The sequence below is a fragment of the Carcharodon carcharias genome, chromosome 9 (genome assembly GCF_017639515.1).
Source record: "Carcharodon carcharias isolate sCarCar2 chromosome 9, sCarCar2.pri, whole genome shotgun sequence".
NCBI classification, from domain to species: domain Eukaryota; kingdom Metazoa; phylum Chordata; class Chondrichthyes; order Lamniformes; family Lamnidae; genus Carcharodon; species Carcharodon carcharias.
In genome coordinates this window covers 32,199,678-32,227,614 of record NC_054475.1, presented here as the reverse complement: position 1 = coordinate 32,227,614, position 27,937 = coordinate 32,199,678, and the positions used below count along the sequence as shown (strand labels likewise).

Genomic DNA, 27,937 nt, shown 5'->3' with positions numbered 1-27,937 from the left:
AGGTTCTGCTGAAAGAATTTGAACAGTCAGGAGCTAAATTACAAAGCAGAACCTCCAAGGTACTAATCTCAGGATTACTGCCTGAGCCATGGGCAAACTGGCATAGGGTAAATAAAGTCAAGGAGTTAAATGCGTAGCTCAAAAGATTGATGTAGGAGGAATGGGTTTCAGTTCATGGGCACTGGCACCAGTATTAGGGATAGAAGGGAGCCATTCTGATGGGATGGGCTTCACTTGAGCTGGGCTGGGACCAATGTCCTGGTGAATCGAATAACTAGGCCAGTTGAGAGGGCTTTAAACTAAATTGGGGGGGGGGGGGGAGTTCTGGAGGGGATGTGTAGGCTTACAAAGCAAAAGCATATGGCATCATTGTAGGACAGCAATTTAGGTAATGATACCCAGAGTGTGACAGGAAGGGACGGTGTACAAACATTAAAAAAACAGCAAATAGGGTCAAAGGGGGGAGAAATGGTAAAAAGGCAAAATTAATGGCTCTTTACTTAAATGCTTGTAGTATTCGGAACAAAGTAAATGGATTAACAGCACTAAGAGGTTAATGGGTATGATCTTAGTCATTACGGAGACATAGTTATAAGTAGATCAAAGCTGGGAACTAAATATTCAGAGGTGTGTGACTTTTCGAAAGGACAGGCAGGAAGGAAAGGGTGGTGGTGTAGCTTTGTTAGCATGAGATAGAATAAGTATGATAGCAAGAAATGATCTTGATTTGGAAGATGTAGAATCGATATGGGTGGAGGTAAGAAATAACAAGAAGAAGATACTGGTGGGAGTAGTCTATAGGTCCTCTAACAGTAGCTATATCATAGGACAGAGAATAAATCAGGAGATAATGAGGGCATTTAAAAAAGCCAGTACATTAATCATGGGTGACTTTAATATTCACGTGGATTGGGGAAATCAAATTGGCAGAGGTAGCCACAAGTAAGAATTCATAGATTGTATTCGGGACAGTTTCCTAGAACAATATGTTGTGGATCCAACTAGAGATGAGGCTATTTTGGATCTGGCAATGAGAGAGGTTTAATAAACGATCTCAGAGTGAAAGATCCTGTCGGAAACAGTGACCATAACATGGTAGAATTTAGCATTCAGTTTGAGAGTGAGAAACTTGGATCAGAAACAACTGTGCTGAACTTAAATGAGGATAATTACAAAGGAATGAGGGCAGAGTTGGCTGGAGTGGACTGGGAAGGGAGTTTAACAGAAAAGATGGTTGATGAACAATGGCAGACATTTAAGAAAATAGTTAATGACTTATAACAAAGATATATCTCAGTGAGGAAGAAGGATCCTAGGAAGGGGATAAACCAAGGAAGTTAAGGATAGTATTAAATTGAAAGAAAAAACATACAATGTGTCAAAGATTAGTGGTTAACCAGAGGACTGGGGAAGTTTTAAAAGACCACCCAAAAATAGTAGAGGGAGAAAATAAACTTTGAGGGTAAACTAGCAAGTAGTACAGAAACGGAGAGCAAGAGCTTCTTTATATAAAAAGGTGGAGCGAGGCCAAAGTGAACATAGGCCCCTTAGAAAGTAAGGCTGGGGAAATAATGGGGAAGCAGGAAATGGGAGAGGAGTAGAATAAATACTTTGCATCAGTCTTCACAGTAGAAGACACTAATAGCATTCCAAAAATACTAAATAATCAAGGGGCAAAAGCGGGGGTGGGGGGAGGAAATAAATACAATAACCATCACTAGAGAAAAGTACTAGGGAAACTAATGGGGCTAAAGGCTGATAAGTCCCCTGGACCTGATGGGTTGCATCCTAGGATATTAAAGGAAGTAGCTACAGAGATAGTGGATGCACTGGTAGTAATCTTCCAAGAATCCTTAGATTCTGGAAAAGACCTGGAGGATTGGAAATCTGCCAATGTAGCACCCTTATTCAAAAACGGAGGGAGACAAAAAACAGGCCAGTTAGCTTAACATCCATCATTGGAAAAGTGTTAGAGTTTATTATAAAGGATGTAATAGCGGAACATTTAGAAATGCATAATATAATCAAGCAGGGTCAGCGTGGCTTCATGAAGGGGAAATCATGCCTAATGAATTTATTAGAATTCTTTGAGGAGGTAGCAAGCAGGATAGATAAAGGGGACCCAGTAGATGTAATATATTTGGATTTCCAAAAGGCATTCGATAAGGTACTGCACCTAAGGTACTTAATAAGATAAGAGCCCATGGGTAGTATATTAGCATGGATAGAGGATTGGCTAACTAATAGAAGTCAAGAGAGTTGAAGTAAGGAGGCATTTTTGGGATGGCAACCTGTAACTAGTGGAGTGCCACAGAGATCAGTGCTAGGGCTACAATTGTTTACAATATATGTTAATGACTTGGATGAGGGAAGTGAATGTACTATCACCAAGTTTGCAGATGACATAAAAATAGGCGGGAAGGCAAGCGGTGAGGATGACACACAGAATCTACAGAGGGATATAGACAGGTTGAGTGGGCCAAAACTTGGCAGATGGAATATAATGTGGGAAAATGTGAGGTTATGCACTTTGGCAGGAAGAATAGAGGAGCTGAATATTATTTAAATGGAGAAAGGCTGCAACACAGAGAAATTTGTGGGTCCTTGTACATTAATCACAAAAAGCTAGCATACAAGTTCAGTAGATAATAGGGAAGGCAAATGGAATGTCAGCCCTTATTTAAAAGGGAATGGAGTATAATAATAAAGTCTTGCTAAAACAAAAAAGGCACTAGTTAAACCACACCTAGAATACTGTGAACAGTTTTGGTCCCCTTATCTAAGGAAAGATATACTGGCATTGGAGGCAGTGCAGAGAAGTTCACTAGGTTGATCCCGGGTATGGAGGGATTTTCTAATGAGGAGAGGCTGAGTAGGTTGGGCCTGTACTCAGTTTAGAAGAATGAGAGGTTATCTAATTGAAACGTATAAGATTCTTAGGGGGGCTTGATAGGGTAGATGCTGAGAGGTGGTTTTCCCCTTGTAGGAGAGTCTTGGGACCAGAGGACATAATCTCGAGTAAGGGGCTGCACATTTAAGACAGAGATGAGGAAGAATTTCTTCTCTTGTGAGTAGTGAATCTATGGAATTTTTTACTGCAGAGGATTGTAGAGGCTGGGTCATTAAGTATATTCAAGGCTGAGATAGACAGATTTTTAATCAATAAGGGAATCAAGGGTTATGGAGAACAGGCAGGAAAGTCGAGTTGCGGATTATCAGATCTGCCATGATCTTATTGAATAGCGGAGCAGACTCGATGGGCCGAATGACCTACTTCTATGTCTTATGTTCATCGGCCCCTTGTCCTGAGACTAATCTTCCATCACCCTTTCAGGTGATGCATTCCAGTTTACAACGCATTGAGTTTAAAAAAAAAAAATTCCTCATGTCACTTCTAGTTCTTTTACCAATCTCAAATCTGTGTCCTTTGTTCAGCAACCCTTCTGCCACTGGATACAGTTTCTCCTTATTAATCAAAACTCTTCGTGATTTTTACACCTCTATCAGACCTCCTCTTGACTTTCTCTGCTTTAAGGAGAATAGCTGCGGCTTCACAGCAGTATCCACATAACTGAAGTCCTTCATCCCTAGTACAATTCCAGTAAACCTCTTCTGCACCCTCTCAGGCTTTGAAAGTGTGATGCTCAGAATTGAACACACTACTTCAGCTGAGGCCTATCCAGTGACCAGAATATTTCGCTTGTCGGGTGGGCATGCGCCTGACCTGAAGAAGTGTAAAATGATGCCGGTGTGAGATGTCCTTATGTCATTGTGCACTCATGGGATATTTCGGTCGATGAGCACGTGCGGGAATTGGCATTGTGCCCGCCGACAATTAATAGGCCTATGAAGGCCATTAATAAATGTTATTTTTCGTTGCCTATCCAACCTTACAGTTGGCAGGCAGGTGAAAAGGCCAAGTGGCCTTTGCACCTTTTAGGAAACCTCATCCATGGGTGGGATGAGTTTTCCAATGGCAATTAAAAATAAATTAAAAATTTTACTGTTTGATTAATAACATGTCCCTGCTCATGTGGCAGAATCACATGCTCAAACTTGTGTGCTTGCCCTCCTCCACCTTTCACAGGCAGCGCTGAGCGCTGCCACGCACGTTTCGTGCTCGGAGGGCCTTAATTGGCCTGCCAGTGTGAAATCACGGTCTGGGCCTATCCTGGGTGGCTTCCCGACCGAGCTGACGAGGGCAAAATTCTGCCCCGGTTTTATAAAGATTTGGTGTAACTTAAATTATGACAAGCTGTACATTATTTTTCTTTCAGTTAATAAAAACAAAAATCTGGAAATACTCAGGAGGTCTCGCAGCACCTAGTGGAGAGAGAAGCAGGAGTTAACATTTCAGATTTGTGACCTTTCATCAGAACAGATAGAAAGTCACAGACCTGAAATGCAAACTTTGTTTCTTTTCTCCACAGATGCTGCCAGACCTGCTAAGTATTTCCAGCATTTTCTGTTTTTATTTTGGATTTCCAGCATCCGCAGCATTTTTGCTTTTGTTCTCTTTCAGTGTACTTACTTGTCAAAACCTTTAATCAGAACTGTTTTTGGAGTTGTCAACTTTTGTTCACGAGGCATTCTTTACTGCACTATTTTTCCGCTTTTATATCATCCAACCTAATGCTAAGGTTGTCAAATTAATTGTTCTGTGCAGTGGGCTCATACAGTAAAAAAATTATTCGAGACTGGCCAGCCCATATCCCAGTATTTGCAGATTAAGTGAAGTACCAAGGAATCACTGGAAAGATTACATTTGTCAACTGGTCATCGTATAAACTGCTTCCAGATGTGGATGGTGTTCGAGTGGAATGCATTACTGTTTGACAATCTTGCAGTAATCAATTATTTGAAGAAACAAAGTATTCAAAGCTACAGTATACGATTGTATGCAAATTAAATAATATTCTGACCTCTCTTACGAGATAACTTTTATTTGTAAAATAAAAGCAAAATACTGCGGATGCTGGAAACCTGAATCAAAAACAAAAATAGCTGGAAAAACTCAGCAGGTCTGACAGCAACTGTGGAGAGGAAGACAGTTAACATTTCGAATCCGTATGACTCTTCATCAGAACTAAAACTTTTTTGTAATTTGTCCAAGTTCTTACGCAGACACCTTTTACTTATATTGGTTCACCCTTCATGCACAAATGAATAGCTGATCTTGAAATGATTGTAATGTACTGATCTACTGAGGTCATCTTAACCATAAGCTCTTTTTCCAGTGAGTATGCATAATGTATAAAATAATTCTGAATCTGTATCTCCATTCTGTTTTTCTTATTGTTGACAACAGTTTGCTCTGAGTTACAGAGAAAGTTATGAATATCAATCGTTCTCTTTTAATGTTTAGGTTATGAACTCTATACTCTTGCAAACTTTTATTAAGTAAAATTTTAAAACTTGCACCTTAAGTTATAATTTTATCTCCCTTTTGACATCGTACTAGTTATGGCAGTTTTAATCATCCCTGAAGTCAAATTTCACAATCAGTATATCACAAAACTGTCTGTTGGCTAAGCTGAAATGTGGCAAGCCACATGACAGATATTAAATTTGAGATATTAGATTTGAGCAATGAACCAAACTTGAATTTTACTGTTCAAATGCTTCAACCACCTGAATATTTCCTCGTCATTTAATATATTGCATATAAATCGATAAAATTGGATATTTCTCACCATGTTGAATATTTCATTGATTATCAAAAAAAGCTAGTTTTGTAATTATAAAATCAATTTTTTTTAAACTAAAGAATGCAATCTATAGTATTTGTAATTGAGAATCCCTGCTTCCTTATCAGGTTAAATAAAATCTGCAGTCGGTTATCGATTCAGAGGAAAACCCAGTTCATGCAAAGGCTGCATAATTACTGGATGTTGAAAAGGCAGTCACGGAATGGTGTTCCTCTGCTTCGGCGATTGCACTCACATTTGCAGACTCAAAGAAATGCAGAACAGGTAAAAGATTCTTTAACCAAAGTTACTGATTTGTATTTCGTTTAATTAAGTGTTGGGAACTTTTTTTTTGGTAAATGCAGATAAATAATATTTGGAAAGTAAATATATATTTTTCATTTTACTGCTGTGTATTATGGGATATTGCAAACTTTCATTTGTTATGCGCCTATTGTACTATAAAAGTTGCAGTAAGACTATTAATGGCTGATATTATTGTATGACATAGCTAACTTCAGTTACATTCTTGAAAATAGTCATTATTATGTCAAAAGTATTAACATTTAAAAATTCCTGAAACAGTAAAAACAAATGGATTGTGGAAAAAGTGTCACAGGTATGAGTAAGTTATTGTTATAGTATTCCATTTTTATAGAATGTGACACGATTGTTTTAAGTTTAATTTTTGCTTAGTGTTTTGGTGACTTTTTTCATGGGTTTAACCAGAACACACTTGATGAAAAGGTGTTTGGTAATGTGTGTACAGCAGTGCATCAGTATTCTCTCCCCCTATGGGTAATCAATTTTTCTGGTGAATCTAATGATGCAAATTGAATCACAGAATCTTCAGATTCTGTTTAGTCGGTCGACAATGAACACTCTTCCAGGCAGACAAGTGGCTTTCAAATGTCTTTCGGCAGAGAGACACCACCAGAAGGTTAACAGAATTTAGTTTAAAGAAAACCCACATTGTAGCAGATGAAACTGGCTGATTCGCTTGGTATGTTGTGTACTTCATGCCATGCATGGCTGAGCCATCTATGTCCATAACAACATGTTAGCTGTAATGCATATCCTATCCATTAATCATTGTAATGGTATACAGATGGTTTCATGATTGCAAGCATATACAAACCATCAATTAAAACCTGAGGAAACAATCTACTCCCATCTCCTTCTTAACCCTGCTATCAACTTTGGTGACTTTAATAGCCATTATACAGACTGGGGCGACTCGTACTCCAAGAAGGGTGATTAAAGTTTGGGAGCTAGTAATGATCTTTCCCTGACCCTCAAACTTGAACATTTGGCAGAGGTGGGCGTCAAGACCACTCCCCTACATTTGTTGGGTTACAGCAATCTCACCCACAACCCAGTATCATGGATTGTTCTCAACAACTTTCCACACAATGAACTCCAACCGTTATTTAACCATGCCTGCAACTGCTGTTCATCAAAAGACAAGGAAAGCCTGATGGATCTTTAAGAAAGCTAATTGGGCTTTTTTTACCAGAGATTATTGAACTAGTCACTGTTACTATCCCAAAGCATAATATCCCAATTTGGAATCTTATACATGCTTTTGTGGAACTCTCCACAAAGCTGTAAAATCCACAATCCTTTTCTCCCCTTGTACATGACATATATTTGTTCTGTACAAATCTTAATTACCTTCAGTGAAAAATGAATTGGAGGTAAACATTAAGACTATTTTTGTCTTCCTTGATATAATCTATAATGCTGTCTTGCATACTGATCTTCTGGCGAAAATATGGAGTCCTGCCACTTTGCGCCATCTGCTTGGTTGAATTACTGATACGGGGCTTTACTGCTACAGGCCAGACATTTCAGAGTACACATGGTTGATTGAACCAAGTTGTGGAAATACCAGATCACTGACCTTCCTCAGATCAGTTCTAGTACCATTCCATGCATAAATGGTCTGTTTGCTGCCTGATCGTGGAAATTTGTCCCTGCTCAAGCTTTTCCACCCTGGAAATGACATTTATTAATGAATCAATGGCAAAGTATTGCCTGAAATATTGTCTTTCCTCCATCTTTCACTTGCATAAGGCTAGTGCCTCTAGTTAACTTATTATCATCCTGTGTGGTCAACTTCTTAAAGAAGATGCTCAGCCTTTAATATTTTGCCTTGTATTGATATTTTCATAATATATTCTTTGAAATCTGACATTTTTCTAACCTTAACAAATATAGTGTAAATTTGCAACTTTGTGCTTGATTATTACTCACTTTAGATTTGCAGATTTCATCCAAGTTTTTCTTATTCACTGGTCACCTTGCTGATACATTTTAGAGTGGTAGTGATTAATCACTAATTAGTGATTTATCACTAATTTAGCAAAATGCATATGGTAATATATTAAACTCACTTCACAGAAAGAACAGGATGAAAAAAACAGTGCAGTAAAAGAACAGTTGAAGTACTGGCAGAAACTACGCCATGATTTGGAAAGGGCTCGTTTGCTTGTTGAATTGATTCGCAAAAGAGAGAAGCTCAAAAGGGAAGAGGTAATTGTTTTATAATTGATATTGGGATGTTAATAGCAGTGCTTAACTTATTTGGGGATTACATGTGGTAGAATCACTACTTTTGGGGAAAGATTTCCCTTATGCACTAGATGTAGTAAAAATTGTAAATATGTTCATATAGAACATGTTTCTGATTTCACTCCAGCTAGCGCACAAACTCCTGTTATAATATGATTGTCATTGTTTTAAAATAGCATTTTTAAAAACATTACACTACCATCATATAAATGTGTGGACTGAGAGTACTGCAGATGCATTTTCCCACCTGTAGTCTTTTCCTGTTTTGTGTAATATAGCAACAGACAAAATAGGTTCTGTATTAAATATGTCAATGATGACTGCAAGAAGGAAGAGACTTGCTGAACTGGGAATCAATTTTCAGAATATTTCAATATGAAATGAATTGAGGAATTTGGGTACACCTTAACTGATGTGCACAATCCCTTTTATGAACAGTGTTTGATTTGATTATGCAATGGCTTTGGAACTATAGTTTGGTTCCAAGTTAAGAATGCAAAGTAGGTCATTTTTAATATAGCTTGCTATTTGAGCAATTTTACTTACTGTAGTTAGTTCCCTTCTCCAAAGTATAGTTTTGTTTTCTGTAATAAATTGATCACACTTAGTACAATCTCTCATCGCTGATTATTAAACTGATGTTCACAATTTGTCCTGTTCTGCAAAAGAGCTACCTAATTTTCTTTCCCACCAGTTTTCTATTCCCAAGTGAAATATTTGTTGTGTTTGGTGATTATTATATACAGAAAAAAATTTATTCCTTTGAACTCCTTCCCTGATAAAGCATAGCTGCATTTTCCTGTGTTTTTTTCCATAAAGGACATTAGTGAACTAGATGGGTTTTTATGACAATCGACAATGGTTTCATGGTCATCATCAGACTTTAATTCCAGATTTTTATTGAATTCAAATTTCACCATCTCCCATGGTGGTATTTGAACCAAGGTTCCCAGACCCATTACCCTGGGTCTCTAGAATGCTAATGACAATACCACTATGCCACAGCTGCCTCCTTAATTGCCCTTTTAAAATTTTCCATGCTTTCTGCCTCTGTTTTTAAGGAGAATTGAAAGGGGTCGTTTGAGATGTCCAGAAGGACTGCTGTCTTTTTTCTGGTTCTCTATTTTCCTATGTATCATACTAGCTTCAGAAACTAATTTTGGAGGAAAGTATGGCTGTGCTTTATCAGGAATGGAGTTCATCATTCTCGGTGTCATTTCTAAACTTTCCTTTTTAAGCTTGAGTGCATGTTCCTCGAATCTAGAGTATTTGGCAATCAAGCTACTATTGGATTATCTGTTATGTTAATAAGCATTTAAAAGTTAAGTAACAGTTTTGTTTTTCTTTTTCCTCACTACCTCCAACACTTGTAGAATTGTACACACAATCCAAGTGTGGCTATAACCAGTGACCTGTGCCAGCTCTTTATCACTGAGACTCTATCCCTCCTTTCTGGCATGACATATCAAGAGCCAGTTGACTTTCTTTACTGTTGCTGCATATTACATTTTTGTTTTCAGCGAGTTATACGCACAAGCCCAGAATCTTCTCCTTTGTTGTGTCCTAAAACTTGGAGCCATGTAGTTTATAGCTCTTCTGTTTATTTCTAGTTCCACTGCCTTTCATTTGCCCACGTTATATGCCAGTTGCCAAACATCAACCTATTTCATAACCCATCCAGATTCCTTTTGTATTTGGGTTGCTTGTAACCTCATGTTCAAACCTCTGTTTTCCTCTTGTCCCCAGTTCCAACTCATTTGGTCCTTGCATTGATCTTTGATGCCCTGCTAGTAAACATTTGAGATGTCCACACAGCTTAATTTGCACCCAGTCTTTGCTGCCTCTGGCTTGGCCAATTTTTTAATCCATTTCAGAAGCTTGTTTTCTATTTCATACCTTCCTACCTTGTGGACTAATTGTTTATATGGCATGGTATTAAAAATCTTGCCGAAATCTAAATGTATCAAATCTTTACAAGAGTTTCTGTCAGTAAGGTATTCAAAGAGTTGGCCTTAGTACCACCCAGATTAATTTGCTCCAGGTGCTTGTGATCTACAGGAATGATGGAGGTCAACAGAGGCTGAACACCATATCCCAGTGGAAGCACAAATTTTGTTTCTAATATTTCCACCATTTGCAGTTTTATTCATGTGCAGACAAGCTCTGCGCCACATCTGAAACAAAATACCATGACTCAACTCCTTCACCATCTCTACTTATGATTAATATTAATGTTGGAGTAAGGGACCTTCAAATTGCTTTATCGTTTGATAAAATGTATAAGATGGATGTAACTGAGGTAACATTATGCATATCAAAGCAATATTCTTTTTGTGATGATTCAATTACACTGTAGTTTTCATTAAAGATGGACGCCAATATGTGACACTTAAAAATGAACTTCAGTGCAGTTAAGATAATTCATCAGAAGACAGTGGAAACAAACAATTTAATAGCAAAACAGTGTGATCAGAATGCAGCCAATAACCCTGAAAAGAGATATGGATGTGTCACAAAGGACTGGCAGGATACAAGATGAGCAAAACCATGCTGTTACGGTCGGTGTCCAAGCGCACTAGGATCGGAGACAAGTGAAAGTGAACTCCTGACTTGTTGTTTTGAAGTAAAGTGGCTGGTCACCCTTATGATAGCATTTCCATGCAGATGATCACAATGGGGCATGATTAAAGTTCAGTTCATTTCATATTTTCACAAGATGTCCTGAATGTCTCAAACGTTACAGTGATGAATTTACATAATGCAGGTTGTGTTTTACAATGCAGTTTTTGTAAACTTACCATTGAAAAAGCATCCTTTTGCTGTTTCCTGTTCTTATGAATCTGTTGAAGAATTAACTAAAGCTCATGCTTGTTTGTTTTAATGAATTTGAATTTTGGTCATCTTTGTCATATTATCATGTACCAGCATTGTGAAAATACTTGTATTGTTTGACATTCTGCAGGTCAAAGTTCAACAAGTTGCCTTGGAATTGCAACTTACACCATTCATTGTGTTTTTAAGACAAATTTTGGATCAACTTCAGGAAAGAGATCAAGCAAATATATTTGCACAACCTGTAAGCCTCAAAGAGGTAAGGCTTGAAACATTGAAGATTCTGAAAGGGTTTGACCCAGAGAGGTTGTTTTCCCTGGGCTGGGAGGCTATGACACCAGGGCAGAGCCTCTGGGTAAAGGGCTGATCATTTGGAGATGAGGAGAAATTTCTTCACTCATGGTTGTGTATCTTTGGAATTCTGTTACCCAGAGGGTTGTGGATGCTCCATTGTTAAGTATATTCAAGTCTAAGATATATAGATTTTTGATCTGTCAGGGAATTTAGACATATGGGAAATGGCCAGCAAAGTGAAGTTGAGGTAGAAGATCAACCATGATTGTATTGAATGGTGGAGCAGGCTTAAGTGGCTGAAGGGTCTACTCCTGCTCCTATATCTAATGTTCTTGTATTTTTAGCCAGTGACACATGGAAACACCACCGCTTGAAAGCTCCCCTCCAAGCCGCTTACCATTCTGACTTGGAAATTTATCGCCGTTCCTTGTCTGTTGCTGGGCCAAAATCCTAGAACTCCCTTCCTAGCAGTACTGTGGGTGCACCTACACCACATGGACTGCAGTGGTTCAAGAAAGAAGCTCACCACTACCTTCTCAAGGGCAATTAGGGATGGGCAATAAATGCTGGCTTAGCCAGCGATGCTCACATCCCATGAATGAATTAAATATATATATATTTATCACTAGTGTCAATATCAATTTTTTTAGTTAAACTTTCAAATGTAGGCAGTTAATTTGTCTGTTATAAATTTATACTCTGCTGAATTAATTTGAATTGAGTAAATTTAGATTGTACTTAAATTAAGTAGAGTGCCTCAGCCCCTTTTCCTTTTTCCCCCGTTTCCTCCTCTGTTCACCCCCAACTCCAAACTGGATTGTACTCATTGACTGTGAGTTTATGTAAACAGTATAGCCTAGATTCTTTTGTTTTAGTAGAATTCAGGCACGTAGCTTCCATATATTTGGGTTTCTGTCTGCCAGAAAAATGTGCCCAAACCTTTACTGATTTTGCTGACCAAGACATATGCTTAATATGCAAGCCATGTACATAACAGACTCCATGTGAGGTGATTATGCATAATAACTGCAGTACACCCTGAAGTCCTGGTGTGACATTGCCATCATCTTTGGTGTTGCTGGTATAATTATGAATAATTTTATTTTGAATTTGGCAATAAAGCTTATTCAGTCAGTCAGCCATCAACTGTATAGGCTTTTGAGTCATGGATCAAATTGTGGAACATGTGTTTGGGTGACCTATTTTGGTTGTTTGGATTGTTTTTATTTGTAGGATGTGGGTGTTGGTGGAAGGACCAGCATTTACTGCTCATCCCTAGTTGCCCTTTAGATGGTGCTGGTGAGCTGCCTTGTTGAACTGCTGCAGTCTGTTTGGTGTAGATAGACCCACCGTGCTGTTAGGTAGGGAATAGATAAATACAGTTCTTGCTGGGAAATCTAATTGGTAGGAATTTGGCAGAGTGCATCTTTGCCCAAATTTCTGCTCCCACTGATCCCAGTTCCAGGAAATCATTTCCTTTACTTAATTGAGTTTTTTCAGAATATTATGTATGGTTTTAAATTTTATATTTAATGATATTGGTACATTTGAATTCTGTGCTTGGATCAGAGTCATGTTTAAGTTAGGTAGGTGTGAATTTAGTCATCCCACTTAATTTAGAATCTGTAGAGAAAGCACTACATATTACCTCTGTTTGAAGAGAGAGTCTCATCTTCGATACCTATGAAACAATCACAAAATATGATATAAAAAAAAAGTCATTCATGCGATGTGGGTATTGCTGGCTAGGCCAGCATTTATTGCCCATCCCTAATGACCCTTGAGATGGTGGTGATGCACTGCCTTCTTGAGCTGCTGGTGAACAGATCAAGCAGCTCAAGACTGGGCATCCATGAGGCGCTATGGGCCATTAGCAGCAGCAGAATTGTACTTGAACATAATCTGTAACCTCATGGCCTGGCTTATCCCCCCACTCTACCATTACCATCAAGTCAGGGGATTAACCAGGAGCAGCACCAGGAACACCTAAAAATGAGGTGTCAACCTGGTGAAGCTATAACACAGGGCTACTTGCATGTCAAACAGCATAAGCAGCAAGCGATAGACACAGCTAAGCGATCCCACAACCAACAGATCTAATCTAAGCTCTGCAGTCCTGCCACATCCAGTCATGAATGGTGTTGGACAATTGCGCAGCTCACTGGAGAAGGAGGCTCCACAAATATACCCAGATTCAAAGATGAAGGAGCCCAGCACATCAGTGCAAAAGATGAGGCTGAAGCATTTGGTACGATCTTCAGCCAGAAGCGCTGAGTGGATGATCCATCTCGGCCTCTTCTGGAGGTCCCCAGTATCACAGATGCCAGTCTTCAGCCAATTCGATTCGCTCTACATGATATCAAGAAATGGCCGAAGGCACTGATTACTACAAAGGCTGTGGGCCCTGACATTATTCTGGCAACAGCACTGAAGACTTGTGCCCCAGAAATTGTTGGGCCCTTAGCCAACTGCTCCAGTACAGCTACAACACTAGCATCTACCCGGCTGTGTGAAAAATTGTCTTGTACACAAAAAGCAGGACAAATCCAACCCGGCTAATTACCGTCCCATCAGTCTACTCTCCATCATCAGTAAAGTAATGGAAGGGGTCATCAACAGTGCTATCAAGCGGTACTTGCTTAGCAATAACCTGCTCACTGATGCCGAGTTTAAGTTCTGCCAGGGCCACTCAGCACCTGACCTCATTACAGCCTTGGTTCAAACATGGACAAAAAAGCTGAACTCCCGAGGTGAGATGGGAGTGACTGCCCTTGACATCAAGGCTGCATTTGAGCGAGTATGGCATCAAGGAGCCTTGGCAAAACTGGAGTCATTGGGAATCATAGGGAAAACTCTCTCTGCTGCTTGGAATCATACATAGAAACTAGGAGCAGGAGTAGGCCATTTGGCCCTTTGAGCCTGCTCCACCACTCATCATGATCGTAGCTGATCATCCAGCTCAATAGCCTCCTTCCGCTTTCTCCCCATATCCTTTGATCCCTTTCGCCCCAAGAGCTAACTCCTTCTTGAAAACATACAATGTTGTGGCCTCAATTACTTTCTGTGGTAGCAAATTCCACAGGCTCACCATACTCTGGGTGAAGAAATTTCTCCTCATTTCAGTCCTAAATGGTCTACCCCGTATCCTCAGACTGTGACCCCTGGTTCTGGACTCCCCCACCATCGGGAACATCCTCCTGCATCTATCCTGTGTAGTTCTGTTAGAATTTTATAGGTTTTTATGAGATCCACCGCTCCCCCCCCCCATTCTTCTGAACTCCAGCAAATATAATCCTAACCGACTCAATCTCTCCTCATATGTCAGTCACGCTGTCCTAGGAATTGGTCTGGTAAACCTTCGCTGCGCTCCCTCTATAGCAAGAACATCCTTCCTCAGATAAGGAGACCAAAACTGCACACACTACCTAGCTTAAAGGAAGATGATTCTGGCTTTTGGAGGTCAATCATCTCCATTCCAGGACATCACTGCAGGAGTTCCTCAGGGTACTTTCCTAGGTCCAACCATCTTCAGCTGCTTCATCAATGACCTTCCTTCCATCATAAGTTCAGAAATGGGGATGGTTGCTGCTGATTGCACCATGTTCAGCACCATTCGTGACTCCTCAGATACTGAAGCAGCCCATGACCAAATGCAGCAAGACCTGGACAATATCCAGGCTTGGGCTGACGTGGCAAGTAATATTCGTGCCACACACTTATCAGGCAGTGACCATCTCCAGCACGAGAGAATCCAACCATTGCCTTGATGTTCAATGGTATTACCATCACTGAATCTCCCACTATCAATATCCTGGGGTTACCATTGACCATAAGCTGAACTGTACTAGCCATATAAATACTGTGGCTACAAGAGTAGGTCAGAGGCTAGGAATTGTGCGACGAGTAACCCACCTCTCCCAAAACGAGTAAACTGACTCCCAAAAGCCTGTCTACCATCTACACAAGTCAGGAATGTGATGGAATACTCCCCATTTGCCTGGATGAGTGCAGCTCCCACAACACTCAAGAAGCTTGACACCATCCAGGGCAAAGCAGCCTGCTTGATTGGCACCATATCCACAAACATTCACTCCCTCCACCTCTGATGCACAGTAGCAGCAATGTGCACCATCTACAAGATGCATTGCAGGAATTCACCAGGGCTCCTTCCATAGCACTTTCCAAACCTACGACCACTACCATCTAGAAGGACAAGGGCAGCAGATAGATGGGAATACCACCACCGGGAAATTCACGTCCAAGTCACTCACCATCCTGACTTGGAAATATATCGCCATTCCTTCACTGTCGCTGCATCAAAATCCTGGAACTCCCTTCCTAACAGCACTGTGTGTGTACCTACACCACATGGACTGCAGCGGTTCAAGAAGGCAGTTCACCACCACCTTCTCAATTAGGGATGGACAATAAATGCTGACCCAGCCAGCCTAGCCCACATCCCATGAATGAATAAAAAAAATCCATGTGGTGTAGGTACACCCGCAGTACCGTTAGGGTGGGAGTTCCAGGATTTTGACCAAGTGGTAGTGAAGGAATGGTAATATATTTCCAAGTCAGGATGGTGTGTGGCTTGGAGGGGAACTTTCAGGTGGTGGTGTTTCCATGTGTCTACTGCCTTTGTCCTTTTAGATGGTAGTTGTTGTGGGTTTGGAAGCTGCTTTTTAAAGAGGCTTGGTGAGTTCCTGCAGTGCATCTTGTCGATGGTGCACACTGCTGCCACGATGGTGCAATGGTGGTGGAGGGAGTGAATGTTTGTGGATGGTGTGCCAAGCAAGTGGGCTGCACTGACCTGGGTAGTGTCAAGCTGCTTGAGTGTTGTTGGAGCTGCACTCATCCAGGCAAGTGGAGAGTATTCCATCACACTCCTGACTTGTGCCTTGTAGATGGTGGACAAGCTTTGGAGAGTCAGGAGGTGAGTTACACCCCATAGAATTCCTAGCTTTTGACCTGCTCTTGTGGCCACAATATTTATATGGCTAGTCCAGTTCAGTTTCTGGTAAGTAATAATCCCCGGAATGTTGTTGGGGGGTGGAATTCAGTGATGGCAATGCCATTGAATGTCAAGGGACAATGGTTAGATTCTCTCTTGTTGGAGATGGTCATTGCCTGGCACTTGAATAGCATGAATGTTACTTGCACTTGTCAACCCAAGCCTGGATATTGTCCAGGTCTTTCTGTATTTGAACATGGGCTACTTCAGTCATTGAGGAGTCGCGTATGGTGTTGACATTTGTGTATTCATCAGCGAACATCCCCCACTTCTGAACATATGATGGAAGGAAGGTTATTGATGAAACTGCCAGATGGTTGGAACTAGGAAAGTATTCTGAGGAACTCCTGCAGTATTGCCCTGGGACTGAGATGATTGACCTCCAACAACCACAACCATCCTCCTTTGTGCTAGGTATGACTCCAACCAGCAGAGAGTTTCCCCTCTGATTCCCAATGACTCCAGTTTTGCCAGGGCTTCTTCATGCCATGCTTGGTCAAATGCTGCCTTGATGTCAAGAGCAGTCATTCTCATCTCACTTTTGGAGTTCAACTTGTTTGTTTGTTTGAACAAGACTCAAGATCATCTTGTTTGTCAGTTTGTTGAAAACTACTGTGTAAATGCAGTAGTTGATAATATTATTAAACATACCAAACATTATTGAGTGCACTAATTTGGAAGATTTTTACACCAGTAAGTTCGCTGCTAAAATTAAAAAAATCTACAAATAAGGCACACAGGATTTCATTATCAAAATTGATGGTGAGACTCGCTCTTTAGCATACACAATTTTTTTGGGTGGGGTGGAAAAGGAAGGGTTCTATCTTTTTGACATTTACTTATTATTAATGCTTTTGTTTTTCAAGGTTCCAGATTATTTAGAGTTTATTACACATCCTATGGACTTTTCAACCATGAGAAAAAAGCTAGAAACTCACTGTTACAAAACCCTTGATGAGTTTGAAACGGATTTTAACCTGGTCATAAACAACTGTATGAAGTATAATGCTAAAGAAACTATATTCTACCGGGCAGCTGTGAGATTGAGAGACATAGGAGGTTCCATATTAAGGTGTGCTCGACGCCAAGCTGAAAACATTGGGTATGACTATGAAACTGGAATGCATCTACCTGAATCACCAAATTTGGCTAACTTCTACCGCTTCTCCTGGGAGGATGGTAGGTATTCTGACAGTACAGAGTGGTACTGGGAGGATAATACTTCCTTTTGTTATTTCACTGAAAATTGGGGGAGGGGGAAACCAAGATTTTCAATTGATGGATTTGAAAAACATTCCATAAATTATCCCAGGTTTAAGCCTTGATTTTATTTCATCAAGATGGTTAATATTCAAAAATAAAATTACATTATTCTATTTTCTAAAAAGTCTTTAATCGAATAATGTACTTTCAGTTAATATTGCATATAGCAATCCATGCATTAAGTGTGTAGGGTTGCACATTTAATCAATCTTTACAGGGATAAAAATTGTCATGCTTTTCTGACTGACTCAAATAAGACATTTAGATTATCCTGTTTTTGATTTATATAGAACAAATGTTAGAACAACATTAGGTGCCCAGATTTATTTTCTTTTACTGCAGTAGAAAAGTTATGAGCATTTAGCTAACTGGCATGTGAAAGGCAGAACTTTATATCCTTAAAAACATGAGCTGTAACACAGGCAATCCATTTTTAATTATCTTTTGAAAGTTATATGTCCCCATAATTCTGCTGTAGTAATCTTTTTGTTTTTTAGTTTTTTTTTGCAATTTTTTGGTCACCCAGTATTTTTTTCACATTGTCCTTAGAATTAAGAAGTATAACCAAAAAAATACAAAAATAGAGAGTAGAGAATAAATTGCATAGGCACTGGAATTGGATGCTATGACCACGTAAAAAGCGTTTCCTCAGTGGCCTGCGACCTAAGAGTTTCTTTGTGTATTATAATTTGAGTTGTTCAATTTAAAAATAATCCAGCAGACCAGTTTTAGTCTTAAACAAGGTCAAGGTTAGTTTATTACAAAATTACTGCTGAAAGTTACTTAAGCAAAAGTGATAAAGCCATTAAATAGAGTACAGATACAAAATTAAAATGCATTTAAAGCAAAAAAGATACTTTAAAAACAAAAAAAACTAGATGTGATTTCAAATCAGTGTCTGTGAGGTATCATGGCCGCCCATTGCTTGAATACCTTCTTTCTGAAGTGAAGGGGTTGAAACTTGAGGTTCGGTTTAGCAGTTGCTATAGCTTCTGTAGTCGACTAGTCGGTGTCTGCCTTTTTCAGGTGGACTCCGCAGGTCACGTAGGTTTTGGGAGTGTGAAGGTTTCTTGTTCCTCACTAGTTCTGCGACTACGACATTTGAAGATTGCCTAGATTATTCTCAGCGGAACAGCAGTTAATTTCTGGATAACCATCAATTTTGGCAGAGATAAAACCCCGCTGATGATGTGTCTCAGAGTTTGTCCAGGGGGTTCTGCACCCTACCTCCCCAAGCCTCCACAGCCTCCACAGTTCAAAAAGTACGAAAATGGCTGCTGTGTTAATTTTCACGGAGTCATTATTTCACCAGGCAGAGAAGTTAATTATGTTGTGGTCCTTTGAAGTCCCTTCCTCTCTCCTGTTCTCTCAGAAGTAAAAGGATTTTTCACACTTTTTTAGAAGATTCAGTGGACATCCCTGGAGGATGCATTTTAATAACTCTCGTAGCCAGCTTTAGAGATATGAGTTTGACAAGGTTTGACTAATACACAAAGGTGCCATGTTGTCTGTCCATACTCCCATTTCGCTAAAGATTTTTAAACTCAAATGTATAGATTTGCAAACAGAAATGTACCTTTAGAACAATTGTCCTTAAAATCTGTCATATCATAATTAAGCATTTGTGACATGAGTAAGACATAGAAGAAGTGGCACCATTACTGCCTTGCCATTATAAAGTGTTTAACATAATAAATATCCAAAGTGCTTCTTGGCGTTACAGGCAGGTGCAAAGTAAGAATTAGAAGAGCTGACGGAAGACATGGTCAAAGTAATTTGGTGAAAGCTTTTGAAAATGGGGTGAGAGATGGCAAAGGGGAGTGACTGAGGGAAAATGTAGACAGTAGAGTCAAGATGGCTGAACAGATGCAATTGCAGTGGTTGGTGGAGAGGGAGAACAGGTCACTGTCAGAATGGTGGAAAGTGAGAGTTGGCATATATGGCTAGAGGAATTTGCAGAGGTATGTGTGGATGATGGCATGGAGTGAGTTGTAAATGACAGTAAGAGCTTTAAGTTCCATATGTTAAATTTCTTGTTTATTAGCACATTGTATCCTAGTATAATTGAGTTGATATCAGAAATCGTTTTCTGGGAAATGGAGTTTAAAATGTACTGAATGTAATGCTCATTGCATTAAAACTAAAGCAAAATTAATAATCTTTGGAAATTGAGATTAAATGTTTGAAATGATGTATTTTTCATTTTTGCAGTAAAGTGAGTGAAATAGAAACAAGTCTAGTTGTCTTGGCTGTCAGTGCTGTGGAGTGTACCCATTTACAAAGCAGATAAAATTTCATAGCACTGGAGGCAAAACAAAAGCAATGAGCTAGAGGGTCTATACAGTATTATAGTATCCAGAAAGAATAGCAGCCCTTGTACACAGTAGAATTTGCTCTGTTCCCTCTAACAGCAAAGGGAGAAATGTTCTAATTGTTTATGCTACTTAAGACAGTGGTGGAGTACCTTAATTTCACTTCTGGATAAAATAATCCATCCCAACCCTAATCCATTATGTTTATCCATTAACGCATAGTAAATGGTAATTGAAGCATTCAGGTTGAATTTGTTTTTTGATAATGGACACCTTGCATGAATGTGACATCATGTGCTTGTTAATGCCCAATGTTTGTCATCAGTCGAACCTATTACATTGAATGCGAATTATAATTATCTAATTTAAATGTCACTTATATTTTCAATTGTTTAGTGTTTATATTGATGACCTTTGCCTGGTGCTTACAATTTAAGACTGAAATATATTAACATTAATGCATAGTGTTTTGCACGTGATGCTATTAAATATTGGATGTTACCTCATTTGTGAATTTAGTGACTAGAGCAGTTTTCTGTAATTTTTGTGAAGTATTCATTAGATTATTGTGATTTGGAATTCTAATTCACCTAGGATTCAAACATAAACTGTTATAACTTCAGTTTGTGGATCAATGGAGGTTTTGGAATGCAGTGGAATTTTATTGTTAAATTTTGATATTTGCACAATTTGCTTAATATTGCATTACTGAGCATTCACATATGATGAACAAGTCCACTAACTGACATCAAAATGTTAATTCTGTGAATTCATTTTTGTGAATGTTAAAATTATGCTGGTTTCAATATTTCCATAATCCTTTCATGTATTTTAATTGTAATGCAAACCAGACCAAGAAAATTAAAAGCAGAGCATAATTGCCGACCATGGGGAATTTTTGGATTCAATTTATGTTTTGATTTGTTCTTCAGTGGATAACATGCTGATACCAGAGAACAGAGCCCATCTGTCGCTGGAGGACCAGCTCAAAGAGTTGCTAGATAAATTGGACATAACATGCACCATGAAATCGAGTGGAGCTAGATCAAAACGAGTAAGATTATTGAGGAGAGAAATCAACAGCATCAGGCATAAACTGGCACAACAGCAGCATTTGCATAATGGCAACTATGAATTGTCGAAGGAGGATAATGGAAAACCACTGACTGAAAGCCACGAGGATAGCACTGAGAGAGGTTTGTGTTATTTAACTGTATGTAATCTGGTGCAGATTTTGCGGTTACTGGCAAAGTGACATTACCTGCCAGCGATCGGGAAGACGTCCATATGGATGTAGTGATTTCTGTATGACATAGCTTTCCCCATCCTTGATAATTTAAATCTAGCACCAAGTCAATGATATCTTCAGGCCTCCAGTGACAGCGATTTTCATTAATCAGGGTAAGTGGCCAATCACAATGAAAAAATCTTAGACAGCAAGCCAGGAAGTAAAATGAACTGATTATCCTTCCCTTTTAATTACATCTTACAGGGAATTAAATGATTGGGACAGACACTTAGGATTAAGGTAGAAGGTGAAACATAATCAAACTTTATGATTAAAAAAATTCCAATAATTTAAATATTTTTAATGGAGAAATTTGACAATTCACAATTGCAAAATTATTTTTTTCAGATCAGAGAAGTTTTCTCAGCAATAATTATGTACTTAATACGCAATTAAAAACCCAGGGCTGGATTTTACGTTCCCCACCAGTGGGTTTGAAGGCGGAGGCTACGTAGAATCCAGTTGGTGGCCTTCCTGCCACCTACCCTCTTACACCTGACATTTCTGAAATTTTACAGGGTGGGGCGTCAAGCTGCTTGCTCGCCTGCCATTGGGCCTATTGAGATCCTTAAATGGCCACTTGACCTCATTCCATCGCTGCTGGTTTTTAAATCCATGGCGGGGGCAGGCCCACACTGTCGGAAGCCTGGCAATATTAGCTACGTATGCTGGTGTTGGGCAAGTGGTGGGGGATGTAATTCGTGAGCACCCTGGTGAGAAAGCCCCCCCCCCCCACCCCCCGCCAACCAACCACCTCCTTATCCCCAGCCTCCTCATGCACCCTGTCCCCTTTGCCCAAAACCCTGAATCTGGACTTACCATGGCTCCTTAGCATTGGAGACTTCCTGTAATCTCAGCAGTTGCCACTGTTCCTGGTGGCACTGCTCGAACTACAGAGCCTCTGGCTTTTCAATTGGCCTGCAGCTCTCTAAGGTGGGACTTCCTCCCAAGGGAAAGGTAGAAGTCTCGTTTTAAAGCAATTAATGGTACTCCCAGTGCCAAACTGCTGGGTGGGACCCCCCCTTGACTTTTTGGTGAGGGCGAGGGACCACAGCGCCTGGTAAAATCCAGCCCCAGTTAAACATTATTTGACATGGTACAATTTTTTTCAAGGATTTTTGCATCGAGACTAATAGTGTACAGGGGCAAATTCTCATACGTTCCATGATTTCCAATTGATTGCAGTGTGGGGAGGGGACTTTAGTGCATCCTATGGCAAAGCTTAGAGTCAATGACGAGAGCTTCTGGATTTCCACATTTAGTTGTGCAAATGCAGGCTCCAAAAGTTGCTGTCAGTTTCAGAGGAGTAATGAAGGTGAACATAGTTTTGCATTTCATACACTGCAGAATCCAGGCATTTGTGTTTTTAAAAATATAGAACTCAAGAACAAAGGGGAATAATTACAAACTAATGAGAGGGCTTTTGTTAGGCAGTGTTGTTAATGCAGCAATTGATTAATACTTGGAATAGCCTTCTGAAATAGGCTAGTAAAGAGAAAATCTCTAATAAATTAAGAGGCAGATAGATGTTGTCATTGAAGAAAAATTAACCCGATGAGCCATTTAGTTTCCTTCATCTCTACAAATGCAGTTAATGTGGAGCGTTTTCATGTCTTTTGAGTTCTTATAACTAGATGGAATTAGTCCATACAAAGCATTCAATTTAATCAAGAGGGAAGGATTTAAGAATTTGACCACAAAATTTAGATCTGTGGATATGTGTTTGAAATAGATCTATATGCTAAAGAATTTGAAAATAAGATTTTAAGAGATCCCCTTAGAGATGGTCAGATAAATGTTTGGTTGATTCTTGGAGAATAAATAGTTCTTTGCTCCCTGTCAATGGGGACAAAAATACCAGTTTACAGGGTCCAGGACTGATGAAGGGCAAGAAATATACAAACTTAAGTATATCTGTATTGGTGTGTAGTGTGTTCCAAGTAATATCTATTGGATAAGTATTTTAAATGCAGAGCTTTATTTAGAACCTTTTTCCAAACTTGATTATTAGTGTGGCCCTTCCAGAAGTTGTTGCTGTTCAAATGAGCAGGGCAAATGTATAGGGCAAAAACAAACAAATTAAAAGATGGCAGTTGCTTCATTGTTTAGGATATATTATATAAAATAAAGACTCTATATTTGTAATTTGTAATTATTTAAAGTCTTGTGTCATATAATGTAAGAAACTAACCAATCCCTTGAATGCAGTATCCTCTTTTACTGAAATGACTTCAGAAAAAGTTGTGGTTTATACTTTTATTTGATGTACCAAAAAAATTACACAATTTAACTGTTGTAAAAACAGTTTTCTTGTGAATTTCTTTCTTAGTAAATGTTCTATCAATATACCAGATTGTGGAGAGAATGCGTTTATAAACAGTGAGCCCTGGCAGGCGCAATGCATATCATGTTGTGTCAATTGTAAACATTTCTAAAAGTTGAAAGCACAAGTGCAGGCTCGGAATTGTAACCTGGCGAACTGAATCTTTCAGCTGACAACGACTGGCCTGGGAAGCTGTATAAATTGAGTGCTAACACTTTTCATGTAGAATTGCTTCCAATGAGAACCATCATTGCAGAAAATGCAAATGCCTAAGTTTTACTATTTTTCTGATTAAATATTGTAAGTTTTGTCTTTTTGAATACAAATCTCATTTCAAGTGGTATTGCTCAGTTTAGTACACAAACTAAGATGGAGCACCTGCATAAAGCATTTCAAAAAAATATTTGAAGCAATTTGTTCGCTTTGGTCCACCTTGTAAATTTAATTGATTGGTCTTTACTGGTAGTTTTTCTTTCCCCTCCTAAGTTTGTTTCATACGTTCCCTACCTCTTCCATTGTAATTTGCTGCTGTTTGGCTAAAATTCCATAATCTCAAATCAGTTTCAAGTGTTGAAGACAAAATACATGCATGAGTCCAGTACTTATATAGTGAATTTAAAAGACATTATATGCTTTGTAGAAGTCTCTCGTGGCATTGCATGTGGTGTGCAAGAGATTGATATTTCCTACACGCCAGACATGGATCACGGTCATGTACTATGGAATGTATTATTTTGCTAATAAGACAGAGTTGTTTTCCTTTAAGGTCAAAAAATCCAATTGTTGATGGTATTTCATCATTTTTTATTCATTCATGTGATGTGGGTGTTGCTGACAAAGCCAGCATTTATTGCCTATCCCTAATTGCCCTTCGAAGGTGATGGTGAGCTGCCTTCTTGAACTGTTGCAGTCCATGTGGCTTAGGTACATCCATAATGCTGTTAGAGAGGGAGTTCAGGAGGGTTTGCAAATTGAAATGTGCTTGACTATTTCAGGCTTCAGCTTAGAAGTATATTACTTTGCTTTGCATTTGTAATATAGCATGCAGATGGTATCATTTTTGTTACATACCAGTGAATATTCTATGGGTGCGGCCCATGTTCAGAGGATGTAGTTGTGATACCTTGGTAACAGAATGTAGGTCTGTCCCTTTAAGAAGTGTAATTGCTCTGCATTCTTTAAATGAATGTTGGTTTGATTTACTGACCAGAGTTGTGGATGTTAATCCTGAGTTTATTTGGCTGACAGGTCAATTAGTAAATTGGAGACAACATGAAACCAGAAAGGTTTTGGACAGTGGAACTGAAATACAAACGGGTAAAAATTGCAAAAAAAAAGTAAAATTCACAATATAATGTAAATAAATAACCCATATTTATGAAAGAAAGACTGACTTGTATTTATATAGTGCTTTTCACAACCACCAGCCGATGAAGCACTTTTGAAATGTACATGTCATGGCTTTTTGTTCTTAAAATAAGGCCAACAGTTGTTTCATTTATTCCTTTTACTGTAGGAGATTATCCATGTGAAACTATATCCATTAAATAAATGCAGGCCAGTGAATAATGATGTTAGACATTGATTCTGGTTCTGTATAGATTATGAAAGATTATGGACAATGATAGTTTGCACCAGCAGGTTGCTCACCCTTTGAAAGAGAAAAATAGTTTAAGCTTTGAAGTTAATTATTTGTAATGCAGGGAAATGTAGGAAGTGTGGCAACCAGCTTGCGCTCAGCAAACTCTCACCAGTAGCAATGTGATAATGACCAAATAATCTGTTTTTTGTGAGGTTGATTGAGGGATAAATATTGGCTAGGACATTGGGGATAATTCCCCTGCTCTTCAAAATTGTGCTATGGGATATTTTACATCCACCTGCCCAGACAGATAGTGCCTCAGTTTAATGACTCATCTGAAAGATGGCACTTCTGTCAGTACAGCGCTCCCTCAATATGTACTGCAAGTGTTGGCTTTGACTTTTGTACCCGAATCCTGGAGTGGAACTTGAGCTCGAAACATTGCTATTCAGAGGTGACGGTGCCGCCAACTGAGCTACGGCTAACACTCAAAACCTGACACTTGTTCCTCAACTAGCCTCAGTAAGAGCAGATTATCTGGTCATATCATGTTACTGGTTGGGGGACTTAAGCGTGCATAACTTGACTGGTGCTTTTCCTACAATGCAACAGTACTACACTTTAAAAGTATGTCATTGGCTGTAAAGTGCTATAAAATTAGCTCATGTGGATATTTTTCTTTAGTTTCCAGCAGTTTCTGTTGTGCTGTTTTGTAAAAAATAGTTTGAAGAAAAGCTAGAGAGAAGTTTTAAAAAGTATTTCTTTCAAACTCGGGCTGTGGTCTGTTGTGAAAAATGACAGGCTGCAGTAATTACACACTTACTGTAGCTGTTTGTGTGCTGTTAACTTCAGAATATGTATCATATTGAAACTGTATCTTCCTCATGCTAATTTTAGTTTATTTTTCAAAAACAGTGTTGAATTTTGAAGCCTCAATCAAGTGTTTTCTTGACAGGAAATGTGAACCTGCATTTGTAATCATGTTTACTTCACAGAGGGACAGGCTGAGAGAAATGGAGTGAGGGGTACATAGGCAGTGGCTTTCTTTGTCCTAATTTGACTTAAAAATGAATTTTGAAAGCAAGCAAAGCTCCGAGGTGAATGGATAGGACGGAGAAGATGAAAATAAGGTTAAGGTGAACAGGCCTTTAGCCTCTTGCCAAACACCCTGGAACAGCGTAAGGGGCAGTGAATGTCAGTTCGAGTTATGTGGTAGGAAGGATGCAAGGGTTGAATGTATAGATTGAAGCAGAAGAGGTAGGATTAGTGATGGGAGTGAGGGGTGGTCAGAGAAAGCATAGATAAATGGGAGTGAGGATAGGTTAGCGGATGGAGAAGTTGGTGGGGATGGGGGAAAGAGAGAGGGAAAGACTTGAAGATAATAGATGGGTAAAAGAGAGAGCATGGAGTAGATTTGAAACTGTGGGTTAGCTGCCTATTGTAGAAAACCCCAAGTTTGGGTTTCAGAATCAATCTGCCATGCCAGTTATATGCCTAGGCAGCAAGTTATAAATCTTTTCTTGGATTTAATATGTGCATTGGTACGGGAGATCCACTACTGTTCTTGAAGTTTGTGACCCCTACATAGGACAGTCCAGTACATGCATACCATAACTATCGTTTCTGCAAAGGTGATAGAAAATTTCACATGGAAGAAAACAATTCTGCAAGAACAATTTTTTATTTGTAGATAGTTTAGATGCAGTTTTTTGTTTCAAGGTTGGATTAGGCACTAATTCAGTATTTAGAATAATCAGAGTTATTTAATACTGTTTAGAAAATACACAAGTTAGTTTAATGAAGCAACCCAAATATTTCGAGATTGAATAAATGGAGTGAATATAAATTTGGAAAATTGGGTTTAATTTGTTTTTTGTCCCCCTCTTCCCCACAGATGATTCAAAATCTTCACTTCCACCTACATTAGAACCTACTGGGCCTGCACCTTCACCCTCAGACTCTGAAACCCACACAGACCCTCCTACCCTCAAACCTGTGAGTGAGAGCAGGGCACACAGCAGACTGCACAAACGAATTAAATCTGACAGCGATGTCCTAAACAGAAAAACACTACAAAAGGAAGCTCTTGGCACTCATACTCTTCAGCGTCTTCTCAGTGACAGTGGTGTAAATGGTCTAGCTCTCTCTACCTCAGACACAACAGCTCAATCAGTCAACGAAGTGGGCAGGCGTACATCTGTTCTCTTTAGAAAGGCCAAAAATGGCATGAAGCTACAGAAGGGCTCTGGTCAGCCTGTGGAGAATGGAGACAGCCAGCATCAAACAGAGCAATTGGCACTGAATACTTCACCAGGGACACTCTCAAAACTACAGAGTCGACGTCAGTCAAGGAAACGACCTCAAAGTCTGAGCTGTAGCTCAGATAGTGAAAGTGAGAAATCTCCTTGCACTCCTGCAGAACTAGGTAATCTTTTTCCTTTACCTTTCTCCTCAGAAGTGCTGTTTGTCAGCACTGAACCTCCTTTTTTAGACAGCTTAAAAGAACAGCCCATGGATTACTTTGGTGCTACTCTGTGGTCATTCAGCAGCTGTTATTTAGCAGGGCGAGTCAGTCTCTTGGATTTTTAAAATTTAAAATAAATGTTTTATATTGAGGGCAATGTTTTGCTGAAACCTTGTATATTTTCTGCACAGGGCTTTCAAATGGATTTGGAAAACATCCCCAGTTGTTAAATGCAGAGAGCTACTCAGATTCTGAGTGTAGTTCTAGTCTTGGAAGCAATGGGGCATTTGACAGTAACAGGTAATTA

At 39.3% G+C, this 27,937-nt stretch overlaps 1 protein-coding gene across 2 annotated transcripts in view; it reads left to right on the top strand.

Moving 5' to 3' along the window:
- brpf3b (bromodomain and PHD finger containing, 3b) overlaps positions 1-27,937 on the top strand; it is a 69,401-nt gene that overhangs the window by 34,797 nt on the left and 6,667 nt on the right. For both annotated transcript variants that reach the window (XM_041195608.1, XM_041195609.1), the window contains exons 3-9: positions 5,816-5,972; positions 8,091-8,222; positions 11,224-11,352; positions 17,265-17,577; positions 20,906-21,169; positions 27,061-27,591; positions 27,822-27,930. In XM_041195608.1, the coding sequence (XP_041051542.1) occupies positions 5,816-5,972; positions 8,091-8,222; positions 11,224-11,352; positions 17,265-17,577; positions 20,906-21,169; positions 27,061-27,591; positions 27,822-27,930 (1,635 nt within the window). The remainder of the gene's footprint in view (positions 1-5,815; positions 5,973-8,090; positions 8,223-11,223; positions 11,353-17,264; positions 17,578-20,905; positions 21,170-27,060; positions 27,592-27,821; positions 27,931-27,937) is intronic.